At 46.3% G+C, this 23,375-nt stretch overlaps 1 protein-coding gene across 2 annotated transcripts in view; it reads left to right on the top strand.

Annotated features, from left to right (window-relative positions):
• Positions 1-23,375, top strand: part of DNMBP (dynamin binding protein) — a 64,119-nt gene that overhangs the window by 1,997 nt on the left and 38,747 nt on the right. For both annotated transcript variants that reach the window (XM_066622152.1, XM_066622151.1), the window contains exon 2: positions 21,835-21,988. In XM_066622152.1, coding sequence (XP_066478249.1) covers positions 21,844-21,988 — 145 coding nt within the window. In that variant the 5' untranslated portion in view covers positions 21,835-21,843. The remainder of the gene's footprint in view (positions 1-21,834; positions 21,989-23,375) is intronic.

Below are 23,375 nucleotides of genomic sequence, written 5' to 3'. Positions count from 1 at the left end.
CAGAATCTCCCTAGTACAGATCTGTGTTTACAAAGGACTGTGCGCTTTCCTTCCTCCTTGCCACAGGCATGCAACGCTCTCCTTGTGTTTATTGTCTGTTAGTTCTCACACATTTTCCCCTTCTCATTCCTGTCTCCTCTTCCTCTGCGGTTTCCCTTACATCAGTACCTAGATTGTTAGCACCACAGGGCAGGGATCTGTCCTCTCATTCTTTGTTAACCACTGTGTTTGTGAATGGCACTAATAGTATTTCTTGCTTTCTGTTGATTGTCTCTAACTAGGCTCCCTGCAGGAATATGTGGTGTTTGGATCTGTAGGTTTGTTTTTGTCCATTATTATTTTAGTTGTTGTAAGCTGCTGTGGCATAAATGGGAGTGCTTGATGTGATTTTGAAGCAGTAGTATGTGTGTGTCGAAAGCTGACTGCATCTTATAATTCCCTGAGTTTGTTAGAGATTGTGGTGGAGGAACATTGGTTTTTGTAGTCGTAGTAAACATAGTTATGGAATGAACTGTGCTATCTTATCAGGGTCAACCCAAAGCCTCCTCTGCTGCCTGAGGTGCGGTGTCAAATGCTGACCCCCCCCCCCCCAATGATGTGCCATCTGCTCATTCTACTCCTGGGTTAGAAAAGAGAGAGAGAGGAACAGAGCAGAAGCAGAAGTATGGAGAAGAAGAGAGTGATGAGATAGAGCGTCTCTGATGCTCTCTAGCCCACCATTCTTCACTCCACCACACTTCCTCTTCTGCTCTGCCCCCTTTTCCACCTCCTTTGCCAACTGAGAGAGTGGGAGGAGAAAGACAAGCAGTGGAGACAAATAAAAGAGTGGAAGTGGGCACCTCTTGCCAATCTGACTGCCTCATCAGCCTCATGGTCTTGCAGGGCCCTGAAGGTTACATCTGGGGTGGTTGATATATGTGACTCTTGTACCCTTTGCATACTGAGGGCCGTTATATAGAAGCAGTGAACCAACCACATGTTTTTGTTGTGACCTCTGTAATGTGTGAGATGGTTACATGTATATGTGTTTTATCACATGTATACCATGGTAATGCATTGTGATGAGCCATGCCTGACCTCAGCTTTCCATAACGGGTTTACATGGCAAACACAGGATGAAATAAATGCACGTAGCCTTCTCATGTGTTTCATGATCCTCATGAAAACATGTAATCACTTCACAATAGCGCACGATAGATGTTCTTATTCTTTCTTTTTGCTCTTATTCCATTATAGGATATGGAAAGTTTAGTATGGAAGTTTAATAGCTACATACCATCTGTTTAGTCTGTATTGGAGCTCCAGATCTGAACTCATGTTTTCAGCTTGTGGTTCAAGATTCATGGTTTGCACACTGTAGAGCAGCAAATGCTAGGGAATGGTATTTTCCACTGACTTTAAAATTAGTACCAAGATCACCAGACTGCACTGCAGAGATACTGTGGGAGGCTGCAAATTATAGATCTGTGCTTCGTATGTTACCACATTCCTGCATGGCAAGTGTGCGGTTCTCACTTGTAGACTGTAATGGGTAACATTATTCTACACGTATGTAGAATCACCACGTGTTCCGTAATGACTGATATATGTGTAACTTCCAGCTGAAATTTGGCAACTTGTGAACAAGCCCTGAGTAGCTTATCATATCCATTCCTTTTTGTACTACTTCAGTAAAAGCAGTTCAGCTCATTCCTTTTTGTGCTGCTTCATTCCTGGCAAAATTGTGATGGGAGGTGATACTTCCTGGGGCTAGGTAGTTCCACATAAAACAGCCCAGCCCTGTTAGTCCAACTTTCCAGTGCTGATAAAACCTCAATGCAGCTATGAGGTGTTGCCTTGAGGAGGCTTCTGTGACTGCCCCCTCCCCTGCACGACGTAATGCGCACCCCGTTGGCACCACTGCATCAGTGCTGGAAAGTTAGTTAGGTTTGGTTTGCCAGTGGTCCAAATGTTCTTTCCTGTTAGGGTTACTTGCCGGTTAGGTATGATGTTGAAAGAGTGAATTCTGGATTTCTCAGACATAATTGTTGGGGGTAGGAAGCAGGCTGGGAAGAATACTCCTCAGTGTTACAAAGAAGAGCAGGCCATGCCCACAAGCCTTGCAGAGCATTTCCTGATCATAGCCTATTCATAGGTTTCTCTTCATAAATTCATAGGTTTCTCTTCTTGCAGCTGAAGGCTTGTGGCAGGAGTGGTATCAGTTGCGCCCACATTCAGGCACATCTTTGTGTTTGTGCAGCTTTAGCTGGTGCTGGCTGTCATGAATATGTACATGTTAGGCCTAGGTTAGCATGTGAAGCCTGAACCAAACTAAGTCAGTAACGGAGAAGTGGTTAGCAGTTCCTAACTGCAAGAATGTGAGTAAACAAACAAAAAGATTGTTGTCTCTCCTTTGCTGGCCAGAAAGGACAGACAACAAGAATTACAACCCATTGGAATGTTTAACACTTCAGTAGATGGAGAGGTGCCTGATCAAGTGTGATGGAATGCTGCTATGGATCTCTAGTTGGGAGGGGTAAAGAACTATGAGGGGCTAGCAACCAGGCCAACTTTAAGAAGGTTCTCTCCTCAAAAGTTTCTGATTGGACAGTCTAAATAAATATGAAGTCACCTCAGTACTATTAGCATGAGAAGTATAATAATGAGGCCCAAGGGGTGTGTCCGGGTCCTTCTTGGACAGCGTTTTTGGGTGCAACAGCCTGCACGCTTGTGAGCTCCAATTGTCCACCCTGGGCATCTGGCCTCACAGGTAGCCTGGAGCTACAAGATCTACAAGAGAAGCTGAACCATGTGAGCGATAGGGATTAATAGAGATAGCCAGCTTGCTTTATTATTTTATGCTGCTATGTCTCCTAGATGTTTATACCTCTAGCATTTGCTGCCTTACTGTAACTTTATGTAACCATATGTACTTAATAAACTAAAATCTCTTTTACTAAGTTGTTTCATTGCCTGTTGGGGACAAGGGTTCAGAATCCTGCCTAGCCGTTCAGCAAGCTACCAAGTGCTGATTGAGGTCTAGTAACTTGAGGACTGAAGCTCTAATTGGATAAAGAGCTCAGTGCCTGCAAGGGATAGAATTAAGCCTAGAGGGTCTCAGTGTCCCTGGACTAAGGCACTGGCACATACAGGGTGGTGGCAGTACTACTAAGCAGAGGGGCCTTGAGGGCTTTAGGGTTTGAGAATCAAGAAATCTGAGCAACCCAAACCCCCCTAGGTTTGTGACACTGCCCTTATGTGGCTCAGGCTGTTTCAGAAGAGCCTGAATTTCTGCCATATGGACCTGCTGTCAGGAGCAGCTGTCATGTCTACTGGGGTGGGCCAAACCAGTGCTCAGAGCAGCAGTACAGCTATTTCTTTTGCCTTAGTGACAATGCTTTTGCTAGTATGCCTTAAACTTAGCCTGTACCACAAGTCACACTGTTGATCTGAGTTCCGGCTACAATCATGGGTGAGCTCCGCAGGTCTTATTTCGCGGCTATGTCCAAGCCACTCCGTTTTGTGTGATCTGTACCTGAAAATGTCACACTAGTGGTATTGCTGGCGCAGGCCTGAGTTGCCCCATAATGACAGCTGGGGCTTACCCCAGGGCAAGGGGACAAATGTCCACTTACCTTGAGAAGACTTCCTGCCTACTAAATTCTCCCTGTGGGATGCAGTGCAAGCTGTACTAGTGCTGCTGCATCAGAGTGGGGGGGGGGATTTGCGCTTGATTGGGCTGTTAGGCCCCAGTCCTATCAGGGCCTTGTACTGCCAACACTAGCTTTCTTGCAGCACATGGCCCTTCACAGCAGTGCGAACTCTGAGCTGCTGTCATGTTCTTCTTGATCTGGCACCTCCAAACGCGGGCCTGTGGGCTGGATCCGATGCACCAGAATAATCATTTGGGGCATGGTGTCGTGGTGGCGAAGCCTTACCATTCCACCCTACAGCCACCTTTCTTTGCACTGGATCTTTGCAGAGCCTCACGCTGGGGAGCTGCTTCCATGGGAAATTGGGGTGCAGAGCCTTCTGGGGAAGTGGCTCCATGGAGCAATGATCCAGTGCAAAGAAAGGCTGGCTGCGGGTTAGAACAGTAAGTCTTCATCAATGCCATGGTGTACCAATGCCATGGTTATTCCAGTGGAACTCAGGTCACAGTTTGGAGACCACTACCACAAATGAACAGCAGAGCAGCCCCTGAAGCTTCTGCTAGTGCTGGTCCATTGATGGAGGAGAAGTGTCATGGGCAGAAAGGAGAGAGTAAGGGAGGGGGTGTTTCTGGACAGGGAGGGGGAGGGTCTCGGTGACACCAATGTCCACCAGATCCTATTCCCTATCCCAGGCCCCTTTTCTCACCTCAGACTGGCTAGTGTAGGTCCGAGGAGACCCATAGGTGATCAGGCAGCCTACTGGGGGGGGGGGTAACTAAAAATATTTTTATTTGCCTCCTGCTGGCTGTCTGATTGCCCCCCTCCCCACCATTGGATACAGCACACTCTCTGTCAGGGCGGCTACATTGGTGCCAATGGTGGGGGGGAAGGACTGGGCAATCAGTTCCTTGTTAAAGCAGTACTAACTTTCATGCAGTGTCTGCTTAACTTTGGATAAACATCATGCAGTGTCCCTCGCCACACCACCTGCTTCTTTAACCATCGGAGCCCTTTTTCTCTTTAAAAACATATGATTTGGGGTACTCATTCATACCACAGGCACTTCATTATTCTGTTTCTTTCTCCTCTTTAAGGGGAAAGGAGAGGTTTCATTTCTGGTCTTGAGTAACTGCACTTACTACTTTATATTCCTGTAGATGTGTCACTTTCAAGATTCTTCTCCTTCCCCTTTTCTGCACATGGTGTTAAAATTATTGTTGTATGTAGGTGTTCATGGCTGCATTTGTGCCTGTTAAGCACTATGGAGGTTCTAATAAATAACCTGAGCGCGTGATTCTGAGAGGAGGAAGCATTAATATGCTGTAGGAACCATTTGGTAAACAACAAATCAAAATATAAAGAGTTGTAGTGAAGGAAGCCTGTTTTGAATGTATCCTAATCTAGTTATCCCCTATTTTGTACCAGTGTCCTTATGTGGCATGTTATACATTTTTCTTTGTTGAATTTCATATCTTCACACACCTCTGTCATTTAACAATATCATTACGTCTAGGGCATTTTTCAGTGTTTAGAATACTTATTTCAGTGAAATTCAAACCAGTGGGATTTGTTAGACTGAGAACTACCTTGATGGAAGGAGGCAGAATATAATGGTAAGAAACTGATCAAATGACTGAACCAAGCCTTGACTGAACCAAGGCTATTCAAGCTGCTGTCCTGTACGCATTTACCTAGAGAACGGGCCCAGTTCCATCCAACTTTCCAGCACCGATACAGCCGCAATTCAGTCCCGAGGTAAGGGAAGTTCCCTTTATTTGAGGAGGCCTCTATGATTGCCCCCCCCCCAACTGCAGGATGCTGTTCTCACCCTGATGGCTTGGCTGCATCAGTGCTGGAAAGTTGAATCGGATTGGGCCCTGAGTCTCATTCAGCTCAGTGGAGCTTATTTCTGCGTACATGTGCCTAGGATTGCACTGTCAGCATATTTTATTGCTGGGTCATGATTTGAACATGAAAGCCATGTACCTGACCCCTTCAGGTACCCTGCAGGAACCCCTGCGGTTCACTGCATTGCACCGGAGCATTTTCAGTTTTTATTCTAACCAGCAAAGTTTTCGTTAATTCTGTCTAGTGTTTTCATCAACAAAGTTCATCCAGAGGTTCTGAAGTATGCAATAGTCATGATTGGGTCTATAATGTGTCCAGTACAGTCTTGTTTGCTATGTCTCTCCATGTCCTTCAGATTTCAGCTGCAAAAATACTTATTAGCACAATAAGTACAACTCATGCTTTGTGTACTTGAAGCTCTTGTTTGTCTCTCCAGAGGTCTCCAAAGAACAAAATTCTGGTTAAGATAGATCTCTGACAGCTACTTTGTATTGCCAGTCAAAGGAAAAGAACAATTTATCAGCCCTATGCTTCCGTTTTCCTACATGTAATCTCAGTGTCATTTACTTCCAAGCAAATTGGTTTAGGATTGTTCACTAGTTAGGTGTTCATTAGTTACAGTTCTGGCCTGCCTGAATTCCAAGGAGTTCAGAGCGGTGTAGAAAGTTCTCTCTCCCACTTAGGAATAGGCAGAGGAATAAGCCTTGAAGCTCAAGGTCACCAGGGAACTTCAAGGCTTAGTGGGGTTTGTTGTCTCATTCCTCTCATATCTCATCACTTTCTGTTGCCCATATTTTGCTTCTAATGTAACCATGTGAAGTGTTAAGGAAATTGGCAATACGTATGTGAAAGTGTTTGCAGGTTGTATGTAACGTGTTCACAAATACCCACGTTGCACTGTATTGTGCATTGATAAATGGGGTTTAAGATCAGCCTGCCTATGTAATCTGCCTTGAATCTATGAGGAAGGTGGTATATATATGCAGTAATAAATAATAAATAAATAAATTTGCAACATGGTCCTGTCTGCTTAGAAGGGATTTTCATTGAGTAGTTGCACATGGAAATACAGTACTTTCTTGCTAGATACAGCAGAGTGAACCCTGCTCGTGAAACTCAGTTCAGTTTCTTTAAACAGCAGTAACTTGTCTAAGGAATTGTAACCACTGTTGCTCAGGACCACAAAAAAGCCTAAAAGCCTGCTAGCGCATCCACTCTGAACTCCGTAATCTAGACATTTCCAGTAGATCTGTGCTCTTGTGTCAGAAAACAGTACGAGCATCCTTGATGTTGATTTCTGCTTCTTCCTCTTGACTGTGGATGCTAAGTAAACCATTGAACTTTCCGACCAAAGTGAATATATAAATATGAATATTGGCTATGAGAAGAGACTGTCTTAGAACAGTGTATAGTAAGAATGGCAGGGATGCCATTGTCAATGTCTGATATATCTTGAGCATGCTGTTTCCTTTCTCTTGCTATAATCAGTAGCTTCCTGTAGTTTGACTTGTTGATGTCACCTGGGAACACCCTGAAATGAGTCTGACGTGGCTTTTAAAAGGCAGGTGTTTACAGGTGATAGGGGAATGTATAATTCATGCCTGTGAACACCTGATGGCTTGAGCAAGCTCAGAGAACATGGTGCGCAGAGCCAATCAAAGTAAAAAATACTGTATTCTGATGCTTAGTTTCATCCTGCAAACTCAAAAATTCCCTATGGTGTCATAGATTCAAAAAGGGCCCATGTCAGGCCAATTCATGTGACCCTGTGCCATGTGGCTGGCTAGCCATTTTGCCTCTTAGCTGATCTTTCTTATCAGTGTGGATTGAAGTCTGCAGTGAAGCAGTCATCTCTGAACACTCTGTCATGGGCACAAAGTACAGTTCAGGATGCCACTCTCCACTTGCTTTTTCACTTGTTTGTAGTGGCAGCTTGTATCTGTGATGGAAGGCTCAGCTTTACCATTGGCATGTTTGGGTTTTTGAAAAATGCAGGCAAAGATAGAAGATGATTGGCAGGCTTTGTACACAAGGGCTGTGGGCAAGGATGGCATCAAGGGGTGGTTGTGCCGGGCCCACCTGGTTGAGCCAACCCTGAACCCTCAATACTGATGGTAGTGGTGACTCCTATGCACTGTATGCACTGCACTGCTGAAACAGGGATGCCTGCGTTGGCTCGGCCATGTCGTGAGAATGGATGATGGCCGGATCCCAAAGGATCTTCTCTATGGAGAACTCGTGCAAGGAAAGTGCCCTACAGGTAGACCACAGCTGCGATACAAGGACATCTGCAAGAGGGATCTGAAGGCCTTAGGAGTGGACCTCAACAGGTGGGAAACCTTGGCCTCTGAGCGGCCCGCTTGGAGGCAGGCTGTGCAGCATGGCCTTTCCCAGTTTGAAGAGACACTTGGCCAACAGGCTGAGGCAAAGAGGCAAAGAAGGAAGGCCCATAGCCAGAGAGACAGACCAGGGACAGACTGCACTTGCTCCCAGTGTGGAAGGGATTGTCACTCCTGAATCGGCCTTTTCAGCCATACTAGACACTGTTCCAGAACCACCATTCAGAGCGTGATACCATAGTCTTTCGAGACTGAAGGTTGCCAACACACTGGTAACCCCTAGTACACCATCAGTGTTGGATGAGGTTCACTATGAGGAGTCAGTGCAGGATTTTGCCCCAGGGCCCCCAACAACCTGGTGTCGCTCTGGTTTTGCAGATCTGCTCTTAGTGTGTTCAGGAGCTGGGCCAGAAAGTGTGTGTGTCATTGGCTAGCAAAACATTCTGTTACGGGTTTGGAAACAGAGATGGGAAGAGCATCCAAATGCTCTGTCTCTTCAGTGCATAACCTTTTAGAGATGATGTCTCAGGATTGTTAGAAGGATGTAGTGAAATGCCAAATGAAATAGTGCTTGGAGTTGCCTGGACCTCCTCCTTAATCCTTCATCCTGAAGATCCTCATTGTCTCCCTTGAATATGGGGGCTTTTGAATGCACTTTTCTGCAGATGATATGACCCAGGACTGCTATGTGATAGCCCAAGCCTATGCTTTCCAGCACCAGCTGAAGCAGCAATGCCAAAGCGGCTACTGCTGTATCTAGCAGGCTCTGGGAAGCCATCGGGAGTCTCCTCTGGGAAAAGGGACTTTCATCACTTTCTCCTGAGCAAAGCCCCGGCAATGAGTCTCCTCATGTCTGTGCAGGCAAAATAGCGTGATGTGAGAGTCTCCGTGTTGAGCCTTTCAGCCTTACATGGAGTTCAGGATCCATGTGTTTGTGGGTGGGTGCTCATTTACCACTATTAGGGTAAATATCTCCACTACCAGGATTGGCCCCACCCTCTCTAACCCTGGTTCCTCCCCCGCCCCACCCTCATTCCGTCCTGTTCTGCCTCCCAGAGGCCACACCACTGCCTGGCGGTTTCACGTACACCCCGGTGTTGGCACGTCCTCCTCTTGCTGGTGCTGGGCCCGGCACCTGACTAGTGCCAGCCCTGAGCCAGTGCTCCCTGTTCTCCTGGTGCTAGTGCTAGGGCTCAGCGCTGGCGCTAGGTAAGTATTGGATTGGGCCCTGAGTCTTACCTAAAACTCTTCCGCCCCCCTTGCATCTACTGTGCTTTGTGCTGCTGAAAATACTTGGCATCCACAGCTTCTTGTAACATTGCTGTAGGTCTGAATCCTTAGTGCCTCTGAGAAATTAGGTCCAGTTGTATAGAACTGAGTGCATAGAGGATAAGGAACTCACAACTGGTTGAGTCTGTGAAATGCTTGGTTTTATGGTTTCAGAACTCAAGTGACGTAAGATCGCAGGCCTCACTTTACAATACAGTTGGTTTTAATTTGAGGCACAATCCTGGTGGTGGAGATACTTACTCTAATAGTAAGTAAATGAGCACCCACCCACAATCATACACACGTATGCTAATTTCAGGATTTTGGCTTGGAAGACTGTTTTGATGCTTCTGTATGAGGGAATACAGAGCTGTTATTTCCAGGGGTGGGAAAGTGCCTCTCCACCACATCAGACAAAGTGGCTGCTTAGGGCTCCCTGCTGTGGAGTAGGCGTCTCCCCTTACTGTTCCTCGGGCCTGTGTCTCTCCGGCCATCCTATCTAGGTCAATGGGATGGGCTCAGCCATATGGTGAATGTATTCTTCATTGTTCTTTCTTTCCTCCCCAGTCCTTGATTTTGCCATTTGTTGCAAATGATATAAACCAGATTAAAAAGGCTACTAGACAAATGCACGGGAGCTAAACAAAATAAAAGTCAGAGCCAAGGTCAGGGAGGTGCAGTCTTACAAAGAAGAGTTTCTGAACGTCCAATTGCTTAGAGGTGGGAATGAATCGCAGGATGGAAAGGGCTTCTCTCGATATGCTGCTGTCGATTCTGTGTGCTGTTGGGCAGTTTCCCAGACATCCAGATCTGACCATTATTGAAGGTAGGATCCCATCCTCTAGCCCACTGACCTTGCTGATGGGTTAGGACACAGAAGGTATTGCATTACACTGCCTTTGACCATTGATGCAGTTGTTGTTCTGGTCCTGTGCCTCAAATATGGGTGGTCGTTTGAGACCTTTAAAGCATTTGGACTCACGGCTGGAACACAGACAGCTGAATGCTCAAATTGAAGTCAGCCGGACGCACCGACAGCCCATTTGGTCTATGCTGGGCTAGCAGAGTGGCTCCTCGTTGTGCATCGCTCTTGCATCAGTGCAGTTTCACCTGATGCTGCTGATCTAGGAAGTAAAGGGGCAGGCGTCCCCAGATGCGGGCCACTGGGGAGGAGAGAAATCTACAGCTCTTTGGGGCATGTTTGTGAGACAGTTTGTGGAGAAAATTGGTTTATTTCTGATCCGGCCTGGAAGCCACAGTTGGAAAACGTGTCCGGGTGTCTCCTTAGCAACCTTTTGTTATTGCTTGGATCGCTTTCAGTTTGTTTTGTTCTCTGATGTTGACAGGATGCTTGGAGAACTGCAGGCAGCCACTTGTGCTCTGGACCCCTGCCTGCCCCCCTGGCTAATTAAGATTTGCAGGCGGAAGATGGGCTGGTTTGCCGAGTTCATTTGTTGGGTGAGAGGGAAGAGGACCTGTAAAGCAACTGGTGCTCAACCCTCTCCTAAAAAGTCTGTTTAACCTGATAACCTCTCCAGCTACTGCCTACAATGTCACCTCTCCTTTTTGAGAACGCTAGGAAAAAGGTATCCTGGTCGGAGTGGGGGGGGGGCGGCAAAGGCAGAGGTGGCCCCAGGCACCAGAAAGTCTGGGACCGCCTCTGGGTATCTCATAGTGGTTAAGAGACTGGGCTGCAAATCCAGAGTTCCCCTGTTCAGATTTCACCCCTGCTATGAATTCTCGCTAGGTGTTCTTAAGCAAGTCACTCCCTCTCAGCTTCAGATCCCCCAGCTGCAGTATGGGGATAATTGTAAGGACTGCAACATGATAATGCATGTGTTTTGCATACTTGAAAGCACTAAACCATTAAAACTGTTATTACTGTATTTAGTTGCACCGCAATCCATTTATGATATGGTTGCACTGTGGTTTTTTTGTCCTGGAGGATGCATAACCCTGGATCTTTTAGTCCAGTTAGGATTTAGAAATTACTAGCCTTGGTGGTTGACAACCTTCAGTCTCAAAAGACTATGGTATAAGCCTACAGCACCTGGTATTCCCAAGCAGTCTCCCATCCAAGTACTAACCAGGCCTGACTCTGCTTAGCTTCTGAGATCAGACGAGATTGGGCATGTGCAGGGCAACTGTTACGAATGGTCTCTTTTTGGGGATAGGCTGTGCTGCTTTTGGTCTTATCGGCTTTTGAACAGTTGGCCATGATATATTGGTGGATAACCTGGGAAATGCCCCCTAGCTGGATGCAACCTGGGAAATGTCCCCTAGCTGAATGTCAAAATGGCCTCAGAAAGTAACAAGAGGGATTGTGTCTCAGCTTTCTGATTGGGCAGATGTGGACAGGACCTTTTTTTGTTTTGTTTTTAGTGTTTTGTTTTGTATGTAGTATCTGCATTTGCTTTATAATGCTGGGAACTGGTTCTTGGGGTTCCACCCAGACCACTGTGATTCCCACTGCTGTTTTATGTTTCTGTGCAGTTGTCAAGGAGATATTTTGAATTTAGAGTGTCCTCAAAAATGTGTCCCTGGGATCAGAGGGCCTTTCAGCTGGTAAGCTAATGGCCCCTTCACACATCATGTGATCAGTTTGTTTGCTGCTATGTCTTACCTGAGTTTGCTGCAGGGAGTATATGAAGTACGAACAGGAAATGTGTGCATCTCCGCACTTTGGAGGAGATGTGGATAGAATGTATTGGGGAGCCATGATTAGCCACAGCTCCTTAAGCACCTACGAACATGCTTGGAGATGCACAGCTCCCCTTCATGCTTTGTATGTTTACTGCAGCAGTCACTGGTATAATGCTGGTGTAACAACCAGCAGCTACTAGTGAAGAGACTTTGAGCTCCTGAAAGGGTAGAAAGGTGGGGTCTCAGTTTCTCAGATAAAATCCAATTGTCACTTGCAGTGTGAAGCATTGCAATTTATTTATTTATTTACTTACTTACCTACCAGTAATTACTTACTTACTTACAGTGTTTTTATCCGGCCTTTCTCCCTTAAGGGACCCAAAGTGGCAAGGGACAAGCATGGATCCCAATGCTTACATGTTTGGATGTGCTGTCTCCAGGCACTGTGCTGGGGTCCTTCCTTAAAAATTCTTCTCCAGGCATCCACAAACAGTGGGGGGGGGATCTTTCCTCACATGCATTGAGACGTAGACAAACACACCAAGCCAGAGGCAGAGTTGGGCACAGCAGTAGAGCACTGTACCTTGCTAGATCAGACTGTGGTTCATCTAGTCCTGCAATTTTGCATTCATATTCTTCTTTAGCATCTACTGTATTGTGTTTAATTTTTTTAATGTGTAGTATGCTTATTTGCAACCTGCCTTATGCTTGGTTTTTAGCAGAAAAAGGCAGGATAAAAAATAAGTTCAGTCACACCACTAATGAGAACCATCACCGTGGGCCAGCCAAGAAATCTCATGCTGGAATCCCCCACATATGGTGGCAAATGCAATTGGAACAGGGGTGCTTGTTCAGCCTTGGGCATGCCTGGTTTCTTCCCACAGTTTTTTTTTTCCACTTCTGTGCTCAGGCTTGTCTCTCCCCATACCTCAGATCAATTGTGCTGCCAGCATTTGCATGCTTGCTGTGGCATATAGCTGGGATTCCTCCAGCAGGAGTGACAGAAGCAGCGAAGAGCGTGATCTACCCCACTTGGGACACCAGGAAAACTGAAGACAGTGTGTGTGTGGGAGGGTCTTGCTTCATGGCAGGTTCCAGGAGACTGGAGGACCCGCCTCACCTCGTAGGCTCCCACAAAGAGTTGCAGTGGAGTTCCGTTCTCTCTACCATCTCTATCTGGTTGTGGATCTCCCTGAGGTAGCAGAGGGGAGTGGTGCTGGCAAGCAGGCAGAGCTGGTGACTCATCCCTGACCCCAAGCATGTGTGTGGGTGAAACGCTTTCCTTTGGATTGGTGCCCTTTGCTGCAGCATGCAAAGCTGTTCCACTTGGCACGGAGATCGCTGGCCAGAGGGAGGAGGTTCCAGGCATGAAATCTGGGAACAGTTTGCAGTTCAGGGCAGAAGGCTGGATACTCTAATGATCTAGGGACAGAGTTCAGAGGTTAATTCCTCGAGGCACAAGTTTAGAGTAAGGATTGGCAATTTGGCAAGCAGAGGTTTCCAAGGAGACAGCAACTCCAGATGCGCCGTCATGGAGTAAGCAAGCCTTTTGACTTGGCTTCCAAAACTTGGGGGAAGCGGATGTTTCCATGGGGCCTGTTGTAGTAAATAACCCTACAGAAGGAAAAGAATCCCTGCTTCCCACTGTTTTCTCCCTCCTTCCCTTCCCCATCAGACTATGAGAACTAGGGACTGTCTCTGGCAATACTGGAAAAGCTGTAGTTGTGACAGACACACATTCTTGGGTTATTTTTCATGCAGTGTTTGTGACTTTGTAGGTAATGTGGGAGTGGGGGGTGGAGGGCTTTGCTGCCTTTTAGTATGCTTTGTCCTCATGGTCAATTAACTGGAGGAATGTTCTGGCATTATCTCACCCTCCCACCCCTTCCTAGCTGTGCTTTACTCATTAACACACCCACACCCCTGCAGTTGAATGAACCTTTTTTTTTCATCATGATCACAGCAGCACTCCTTCCTCTCTATTCTGGTCAAGCCTGAGGCGATGCCTCAGCCTGAGGCGATGCTTCTTCTCCCCAGGGAGAAGCCTGAGGAGAAGCCCAGGGAGAAGCCCAGGGAGAAGGCTCAGCAAGCCTGAGGCGATGCTTCTTCTCCCCCAGGGTTCTTACAGATCTGGACGTACCTGAGGCAGGTGGCTACTGGAAAAGAACTGTTACTGTATGGATCACAAACCTGCTTCTGGGGTGTTTTGTTTTATTGTATTTACTATATTGTGTTGTACTAGTTGTGAGCTGCCTTGGGGCATCTTAGTTCTTGAAAAGGGCTGCATATACAAGTGCTAAATAAAAAATATTAATAAACTCACTTCACTACTGGGGAAGCAATCTCTTGTATTCCTCATACTAGACTTGGAACGGCTCCTAGATCTAACCCTCCAGCCTTAGCTATTTCCCCCTGTGCTTGGCAGTCACTAGAAGAAGGGTATGATGGACGTGTGATGGGCAGTTGACAGTAGTAGAGAGTTATCCTTAAGCTTCTTTTCAAGGTGATGGATGAACATAGTGTTCCTTTCATGTGTCACTATGACCATTCCAGGTATTCTCAGTATTAATTTTGTGAGTTCCTGTCCTACTACTATTTTTGAAAAGTAGTATATAAATATTCTTAATAACAAGGGCATTTACAGCACGGTTCACCTAGCAAAGTCCCTGTCTATCCAACTTTACAGCACTGGTGCAGCTGCAATGCAACCCTGAGGTAATGGAACAAATGTTCCCATACCTTGAGGAGGCCTCTGTAATGGCTTCCCCACCACAAGATGCAGTGCATGTCCCACCAATACCGCTTCACTGACTCTGGAAAATTGGATAGGATTGGACCCTAAATGAATAAGTGGTTCCCCATCTGAAACAGGCTCACAAACAGATGCCGAAGTCATTGGAAAAGACTCTGTGCTTAGGTGAATAGGAACAGTTGCTCTTCCCCTACTAAATCTAAGAGGAGCACCACTTATAAGGCGCATCACTGCACAGACGACACTACCACAGAGGACATCGTTAAGGTTTCAGCCTATACATGCTTTCCTGAGAGTACAGTAAGTCTCATCAAACACAATGGGACTTAACTTTTGAGAAGATGCAGTTGGGATTGCACTGTTAGCCTGTCAGATGCTTTTGTTGATTTATCCAAATCTACCAGGGGCACATTGTTCTGACCTGGATTGTATATCTTGTGTTACTGGGGCATGTGTGTGGTGGATTGTTTTCATTTCTGCATTATGGTTTCGCATCATTCCACCATCGGCTTCTGAACACTACAGCTTAATACAAAACCCTTTTTTGACCAGTGCCAAGTTCTGGTTGGGCAGGGAGAACCAGATGATTAGCTTGTGTTTAATCTTCCAGTTGGGCTGAGATTGTTCTGCAGGTAATGGATTCTTGTGCTGAGAGACATGAGTAAGGAATGACTTTTGTTTCTGCTGTAGAGTGAATGATTAAGGGTCACCACCGCTTGGTGTCTTGTTGTGGTGCTGTTTTCTGAGTGCTTGTGAATATGAATAAATGCCATTGGATGACTGGCCGCCATTCCATTGGGGCATTTGGAATTGTTTGGAAGATCTTCGAGACAAAGCACTGAGGCACTTGTATGCATAACACATACTTTGCCTCTACAGCGTGTGTTTCACGAGCTGAGTTTACTGAGGAATGAAGGGGTCAGAATGTGAAGCATTGCAGAAATGAGGCTCCTTTGAACTTGGTAGTTTACTCATTTTCTTCATGCAGCGCAATAAGACCATGTTATTGAATTCTATCTTAGACTGTAGATATTAAAGAGCATTAATTGTTCTGTTGCTGTATTTAGCACTGTTGCAGACTACCTACATTTGTTCTGAAATGATACATGTACAGTATATGGTTTAATAATCTATTGTGGAATGTCATTGATTTCTATCATTAATAATGTTCTGCACCAGAATTGGAAACCATGTAATCTCAAGCTGCAAGTCAGTACTTCTCTTTATTAACTCTTTGTGCCTAAATATGTTTTGGATGCTCCTTTAATCCCTTTCATTTTGTGCACTTCTCCAGTGGTCACAGTGATCAGCTGCGACAGGCAATCATTTATCATTCATTCTTTTTAGCAGCCAATCTTGTTTTACTTGTGTTGGGAAGGTGTTGAGAGGAAGGTGGTGTTTGATTACATTTTGGCCTGGAATTGAAAGCCTATAGGTGCCACATGCTGCTGTGGGATTGGATGAAGCTTGTGTTAGGTATTGGTTGTTGGACATTTTGAATTTTATTGAGTAATTATTTGAATTTTATTGCTATGTACTTTAGATCGTGCATTCATGATTTTATTGACTTGATTGATGTCTTGTGAATTTGTAACCACCCTGAGCCTTCAGAAAAGCAGGATAAAATTTTTTTAAAATAAATAAATAATTATAGTGCCCTCAATCACTGGCCTCCAGTTGCTTTGTGCCACAGATTCAAGTCAGTAGACCTTTTCAAGTGTTCGTGCCCCTTCCAGTAGTTTTCCTCTAATTTTCCCATTGTGCTCCTTTCCAAGCAGAGCCAGAAAGAATTTGAGTGAACTGCTAACTTACACCTAATCCAACCTAAATCCCTGCACCATAATGCAGCTAAATCAGCGCAGGCGACCCTGCATGCCACAGGTGATTTCCAGCTGCTGGAGGTCTCCTTGGGGTAAGGGGTAAGCCCCAGCAGCTCCAATGGGCCAACTCAGATCTGTGCCAGCAATATTGCTGGTGCAAGTCTGTGTTGATCCGTGCAGGTGGATCAGGCCCGGGAAGAGGCTTGGGCTTTTCGGCAACCTGCACTGATGGAATGCATGTTCCACCGATGGAGGCCTTGAACAGGATTGAGCCATTAGTTTATTCAACTCAAAGCATTTGCTACAGCATTGTGTTGGGGGTGTGCAGGGATCAAGTCCCTGGGGTGCGAGGTACTTTGTGCATCTGTTGCAAAGGCAAGTCTAGCCCAGTAAGCTAACTGATCAAGATAATACCAGAGACAGCAGGCTGATGTGATGGCAAGGGAGGCAGGTAGATGGGAGTCTCAAGTGCTGTTCAGTATGCAAGGCATTAATACCAGCTATGGTTCCTCTTTTCGCAGAAAGTCTCTGTAGTTGCAGGTGTTGAGGTAGGCTGTGCTAGAGGAACAGTAAAAGAAATGTCAACAGCTGTATGTTTTTTGAGGCACATTTCGTAGGAGACCTAAAGGAACTGGGTCTTGGCCACCATTATCTCTCTACAGTAGCATTCCTGGCGGGGGGGGGGAGGCCAAAATGGTAAGCATTGTAGGTGCCGCGGTGCGCCATGTAAGCAGCCCCTCCCACTTGTCATCAGAGCCATCCCGGGCAGTGATGGCAATGATTGCAGCTGTTACACAGCATGTTGTGAGTGGCTCCTGCAATACTTTGCTTCCCCCCCCCCCAAATGCTACTGCCTCTCTGGACAAAAAACCTGCAGCCAGTGTTTGGCAGGATAGTTCAGATCAAGATGAGAAATTTACTTCCCTTACCCCATTGCCTCATGATGCTTTTCTGCCTCCTTAGAGTACCGTAGTGGTGATTGGAAGAAGCCCAGGCTTGGTTCAAAACTGCCTGGCACCTGATGGAGCTTTCCAGATGCTGCCTCCCACTTGCCTGCTGCTCTGCCAGTTTTTGTTCCTCTCACTCCCTGAATTAGAAAAGAGGAGGATGGAACAGAAGAGGAAGTGTGGAGGAGAGGAGAGGAGAGCGGTAGGCTAGAACACCTTTCCCTTTCCCAATTCAGTGCATGAGGGAAGGAGAAGTGGAGGCAAGTGGATGAATGGAGGGGGGTGTCCCCGCCCCATAACTTTGCTGCCTGAGGCAGCCACCTCAGTCAGCTCCATGGATGGACCAGGCCTGGGAGAAGACACACAAAGGAGAAATTTCATTTTGTGCAGCTCTTAAAGGTGCAAGAGCTTTTTCAAAGTCAGAATCTCCTTGGCTCAAAATCCCTGACCCTCCAAATCTTTCCTGCCTATTCATTTCCTTTCAACCAATTGCTGATATTGCAGCAGATGTCCACTAATGGGCACTAACTATTTTAAAAGAGATAACTACTCCTGCTAGTTAAACTACATTTTAGCAAAAGTAATTGGAGCTGTCTCGTAAATAGTTAAGCAGTTAAGTCTCAGTAGCATTTTATTATTGCTTCCCTTCCCTTGCCACAGGTGAAGTGTTGGTTTTTGGTTTGTTAAATAGGTCAGATAAAACTGTTTACTAGAGTTTAGGGACTTTATTGAATACATTTTTACCCCCACTGATGTGGTTGTTTATGGTGTTAAACATTTAGACCAGGGGTGTCCAAACATTTTGGCAGGAGGGCCACATCATCACCCTGACACTGTGTCGGGGGCCAGAAAAAAGAATTAATTTACATTTAAAATTTGAATAAATTTATATAAATGAATATATTAGATATGGAACTTATATAAATGAATGAAGGTCTTGCAGTAGCTTAATGCCAATAAAAGGCCTTGCACAAAGCAAGACCAGCCTTTCCTTAGCTGCCGCTGCTGTGCCACAGATGTGAAACAGCAAGTAGTGGAGGGAGCCCTCGTCCCACAGCTCATGCAAGAGGTTGAACAGTCATCCTCACTCTGAGAACAGTTGCGTCGGGCCAGCACGGGCTCCAGAAAGACTCCGGAGGGCCAGAGGCTCATTGGAGACTGGGGGCTCCCTACAGGCCGGATTGGAAATTGCCAAGGACTGCAAGTGGCCCCCTGGCTGGGATTTGGGCACCCCCGATTTAGACATTTACTTTGCACATTTAGCCTGTGCAAATTGTTGTCTGTAAGCCCAACTGTAAAGGAAAAATGAATGCATGGAGTAAAAGCTAAAAATCAACTGGGACATGAATCAGTGTCGGGCTCATTTCTTTTTATTATTCACTCTTATTTGCAGTATCACTTGCAGGCTGAAAGTTGTAGGAACAGACTGTAGGAACTGTGATGGCCATTCAGATTTACAGTATTTCACAAATGAAACCAGGGACATTCCTGTGGACATATGGAGGTGTGGTCTGACAGACCAGAGGGCATGGCTAAACTCCAAATACAAGCAGGCCACCAGCTGAAAGTGGGATTGAATGAAGAAATGTCTTTCGTTGTTCCTGGATAAATAAAAAATTCACCAAAGCAGCTCAGAGGGCTCATTTGCATTTGTGAAGTTGTATATCGGGAGAAATCCCACCATTTTCCCTAATGCTTCCTCTAACTCTTCCACCCATCTGGCCCACAGGATCCTTCTCCCCATGCTAATGCCAGTTCCCCTTCTTTTGGCCATCCTGTCTCTGGGCTGTTTTGATTGCCTCACAAGGTCTCTTTCCGGCAGCCGCAGACCTCCACAGCCCAGTGACCCGGGCAAAGCTCTGTGATGGCACCCCCTGCAGGCTATTGCAGCCACCTGCGCAGATATCCCCCCTACACACCAGAGGCTCACGGAGCCTTGCACAACCGCAGCCCACGTCAGAGAAACCTCTGTGAGATTCCTTGGCGCTATAAACTGTGCTTCCGGCAAACTGGAAGCACAGTTTCCACCCCTGTTGGGTGCCTCAGAGAGGCTTCCACGGGGTTCTAACAGCTAGCGCCTGGGGCATTTGCCCCATCTCACCCTATGGTAGGCATGCAATTGCTTTCCAGTTTTCATGCTCTCCACAGACCTGTGTGTTTTCCCAGTCAAACTGCTCTTCCACTTCTCCCACAGCAACAGACAATCAACCCTCCGCAAACATTCTATTGTTCAAAGTTGCATTCCCTCAGCAGTTAGAATGTGTGCGAACGTTCCATGACATCACAATAGCACAGTCAATCAGTGCTAGTAGCTTCCATCACAAGGCAGGTGAGATCCTAGCAAGATTACAATACAGATGTTATGTACTGTGGTTTGTGGATTTATTGCTTTAGCCCTCTGGCACCCTTTGCTCTGTGGCACATCCTTTCTCTATGACATGCTGTGGGCTGGATAGTGCAAGATCTGTGGAGGTCTTGATGAAATATCTTGTAGAGAGGCGGATTACATGGCCTTTGTGTCCTTGCAGCTCTAATTTCTTATTTCTAGATGCTTCTGTTTATATTTCTAATCATTCATACTTGTGACAGCAGCCCTCCTCCTTATTAGGGTTTCTTCTTGTTTCATATTATGTAGTCACTCTCCTTAGCCTGGTGGGGTAGTTGATGCACTCCAGAGAAGCACATAGAAGAATTTAGTGTACATAATGCTGCATCATAGGATATTAGCTGAGGGACAGCCTGTAGCAGGTTTCTGAGTATGCCAGCAGCATGAAAGCTGGAAATTGCCAAGGCAGCATTTCTGAGGGACACAAGTGTCACATGGTTGCCACGAAGCCGCCAGATAATAAATTTGTTCCATCAGCAAAATGTATTGCCATGGCTAGTCTCCGTTCTCCTCTCCCACTCATACACACCTCCTTCCTGTATTATGGGTCCTGACATGGTTTTTCTTTCAATCTGTGTAGTCAATGTCCTGAACTAGCAGCTGAACACTTTGCTCACAGGCACAAGAACACATTTGTCACCTGTGGGGTGGCATATTGTCCTGTTCATTGTCGAAGAGAAGGCAAGTGTGTCATTTCATATGCTTTATGTCTATTGGTTTCTGGTGCTGGTGGCAATGGGGATCACATAGGATGCAGTGGATCCCCAACCCTGGCACCTAGGAATTTTTTTGTTTAATTTTTGCAAAACAAGGTCCAGGTGTAGAGCTTACCCCTTCCAAAGGTGCTAAGGGTCAGCTTGCCAACTGACCAGAAAAGAGCACCCTGGCCTGTTCCTGTGCCTCTACAGCTGGTTGCTCTGCAGAAATGACCACATAATGCTTTTTATGACTGGAAGACGATCACTATCATGTGTCAATGGCTGCTGAGCGAGCTGCTGGTGCAGGGGCTGGAAAAAATGTGGCAATCCTGTGAGGGCCAGGTGGGCCTATTTCCTTCTTCAAGCTCTGTAAGAATCTCCTTCACCCTCCTGGGTTTCATGTGGACTGTACCTGTGTCATCATTTGCACTCAGCTTTTTAGCTCTTGGCAGCCATGAACTCAGTTCTGTGCGTCAGGGAAGTGCTCAGCTTCCGCTCCATCTTGCTGTTCCTTCCTGACAGGAATTTCTCGTTCTCTTCCTCCATTCTCTTCACACAGCCTGATTCTGGAGTTTGGGGAATTGGCAGAATGACAGCAACACTAGAGGGTCTTTCCATCCACAACAACAACAAAAAAATGGGTACAAAAGTCTGGGCATTTGGAAGCTTCCAGTCCAGGCTGTCTCAGTTGGAAGAGTTAGGGTTTTTGTTTGTTCTTCTTGGGGGAGCTTATTTAGCTGTGGGGCTGAGGCAGCTCCCCATTTTATACCACAATGCCTCGTTTATTTGCATTCAGTGTTGACAATTTGAGGGTAAGGGCCACCTAGATTTCCTCTCTTCATGCCGTTTGTACAGGCTGATACGTGAGGCTTATTTGATGCTCAGCCTGGACTCTTAGTGCTTTCAGAATGGGTTAACATACATATTTTCCTGTAGTAGTTTCATGTCAGTTTCCCCCTCATAATGCTTTGGGGGGGGAACCCTCCTTGCAAGTACTGTACAAGTTGCTTGATTCTGGAGAAACACTGTTACACAGCAATGAAGAATGTTCCTGCAGTGTGGCTTCTCTGACTGAGACAGGAAGCACCTTTCCAGCCGGAGGGCATTTACCAAGAGGGAGACTCCTCTCTGGAAGGAGCTGTTGAGACAGGTTGGAGTGCAGGTGACTATACAGGATCTTGATCCCAGGTGTATGTTGCTCCAGAAGTATCTACGACTCAGCAGAAGCTGAGTCAGTCTGTCCTAAAGATCTGTTCCAGATCATTAGTCACTATCTATATAGCAGTACCAGCAGGAGCATATAGTTAATAGATCATGGACCCTACTGTCTCACCTGGACCATCCAAGGGGGCAGGTCAAAGGTGAAACTGGAGCATGACTGTCGAACAACTGGGGTCAAAATATTGGTGTCACTTCTGGAATGTTACATCATTGCTACCCTGTGTAATGTGTTCCCTTGCAATCTGTGACCGGCATTAACTCCATAACTCTTCCTTGCAGATCCTAACGATGGAGGCAGGCTCTGTGGTACGGGCTGTCTTTGATTTCTGTCCCAGTGTCTCTGAGGAGTTGCCGCTCTTTGTGGGGGATGTCATAGAAGTGTTGGAAGTTATAGACGAGTTCTGGCTCCTTGGGAAGAAGGAAGGGGTCACAGGTAGGCACCAAACCACCATTGGTGGACTCATAAGAATGGTTGCATAAGATTGGTTGCAAGTCTATCAGGGAATCATTCGGTTCAACCCATGAGAGAAAGGGGGGGTGGAATTGGAGATAAGTAGGAGAGAACTTCAGCCTGACTTCAAATGCAGAAGCTGTAGGACTCAGGAAGTACTGGGACCACCTGCCAACACCCAGAATGAACCCTCCAGGATATCATCAGTGGTTGCAGTAGTGTCTTTAGAAGAGAAACAAATAACACAGTGGAGGGATAATTATTATTTACAGTTAATTGCAATTCCTAAAGCATCCAATAAATAGCATATTATGTAACATACAATATTTGTAGGCCCAGTTCAGTCATCAGCATCTATACCTAGGGCTGGGAGAGACCCCTGGGTCTGAAAATATTGACCTAGATGCGCTGAGGATCTGACTTAACCTGCTTACAGCGCAATTCTATCTTGCGCTGGAACAGGCAGGCCAGGATGCTTGTGCTGTATCCAGCCCGAGATAGGGCACCAAAGTGGCTCAGCCAAAGGTAAGCGGAAACTCTTTCCCTTACCCCTGGGTAAGCCACTGCAGCCCCTATGGGTCTCCTTGGACTCCTCTCCTCAGGAGGTGTCACAAGTCTGAGGAGAGTGGAGTGACTTGCAGCCGCTCTGCGCTGCTTGGGAATGGGGGTTCCCATCTACCCAGTGGCTGTTTAGTCGCCTCTTAGGACAAGTACAGCCAAACTGAGAGCCTGTTCTTATCCCAACCCCCAGGGGAGAGCAGTGCAGTAACTGCCACAGTAAATGAGAGTCATTAGGGAGAATGTTTCAGGTAGACAGAAGGTGGTGCTATTCTCAAGCCTGTGTGCATTCGTTTTTTTCTCTCTCCCTCCTCCCTCTCACCCTGCACCACAAATGCAGGGCCTGAACAAAGCTAAAGCACGCTCTTCAGCAGCTGTCTGTATCATCTCCTTCCATTCAACTCAAAGACCTCTCTGAGCTGCATGAGGCAGAGTTCAGTGCAGAGGCTTTGCTCACTTCCACTCAGTCTCCTTTTGAGTTGGAGGTACATGCTCTGGAATAGTGAAGTCCTTTATGCATTAGAGAAAAACAATGGGTCCTTTCAGCCTTGAAACTGATCTTAGAGCGAATGGAAATAGGGCTAGTACCTTGGAAGTATGAAGACTTTGCATTAGGGGAGCTTTCCATTCCACCTGGGTGCCAAGGTGTGTCATTTGTATTCAGTAAAGTCTGGCCAGTCTGGCTCTTCCCCCTAGTTCCCCAAACCAGGCGCCCATTTTTGATACTTAAATTCTCATTTGGAAAGGTTCATTTATTGGGAAGTGACATCATCATGAAAGATAAATTTGACACAAGAAAAATAGGAGCTTA

This window comes from Tiliqua scincoides, chromosome 3 (assembly GCF_035046505.1).
Source record: "Tiliqua scincoides isolate rTilSci1 chromosome 3, rTilSci1.hap2, whole genome shotgun sequence".
Classification (NCBI taxonomy): domain Eukaryota; kingdom Metazoa; phylum Chordata; class Lepidosauria; order Squamata; family Scincidae; genus Tiliqua; species Tiliqua scincoides.
This window is presented reverse-complemented; position numbering and strand designations above follow the sequence as displayed.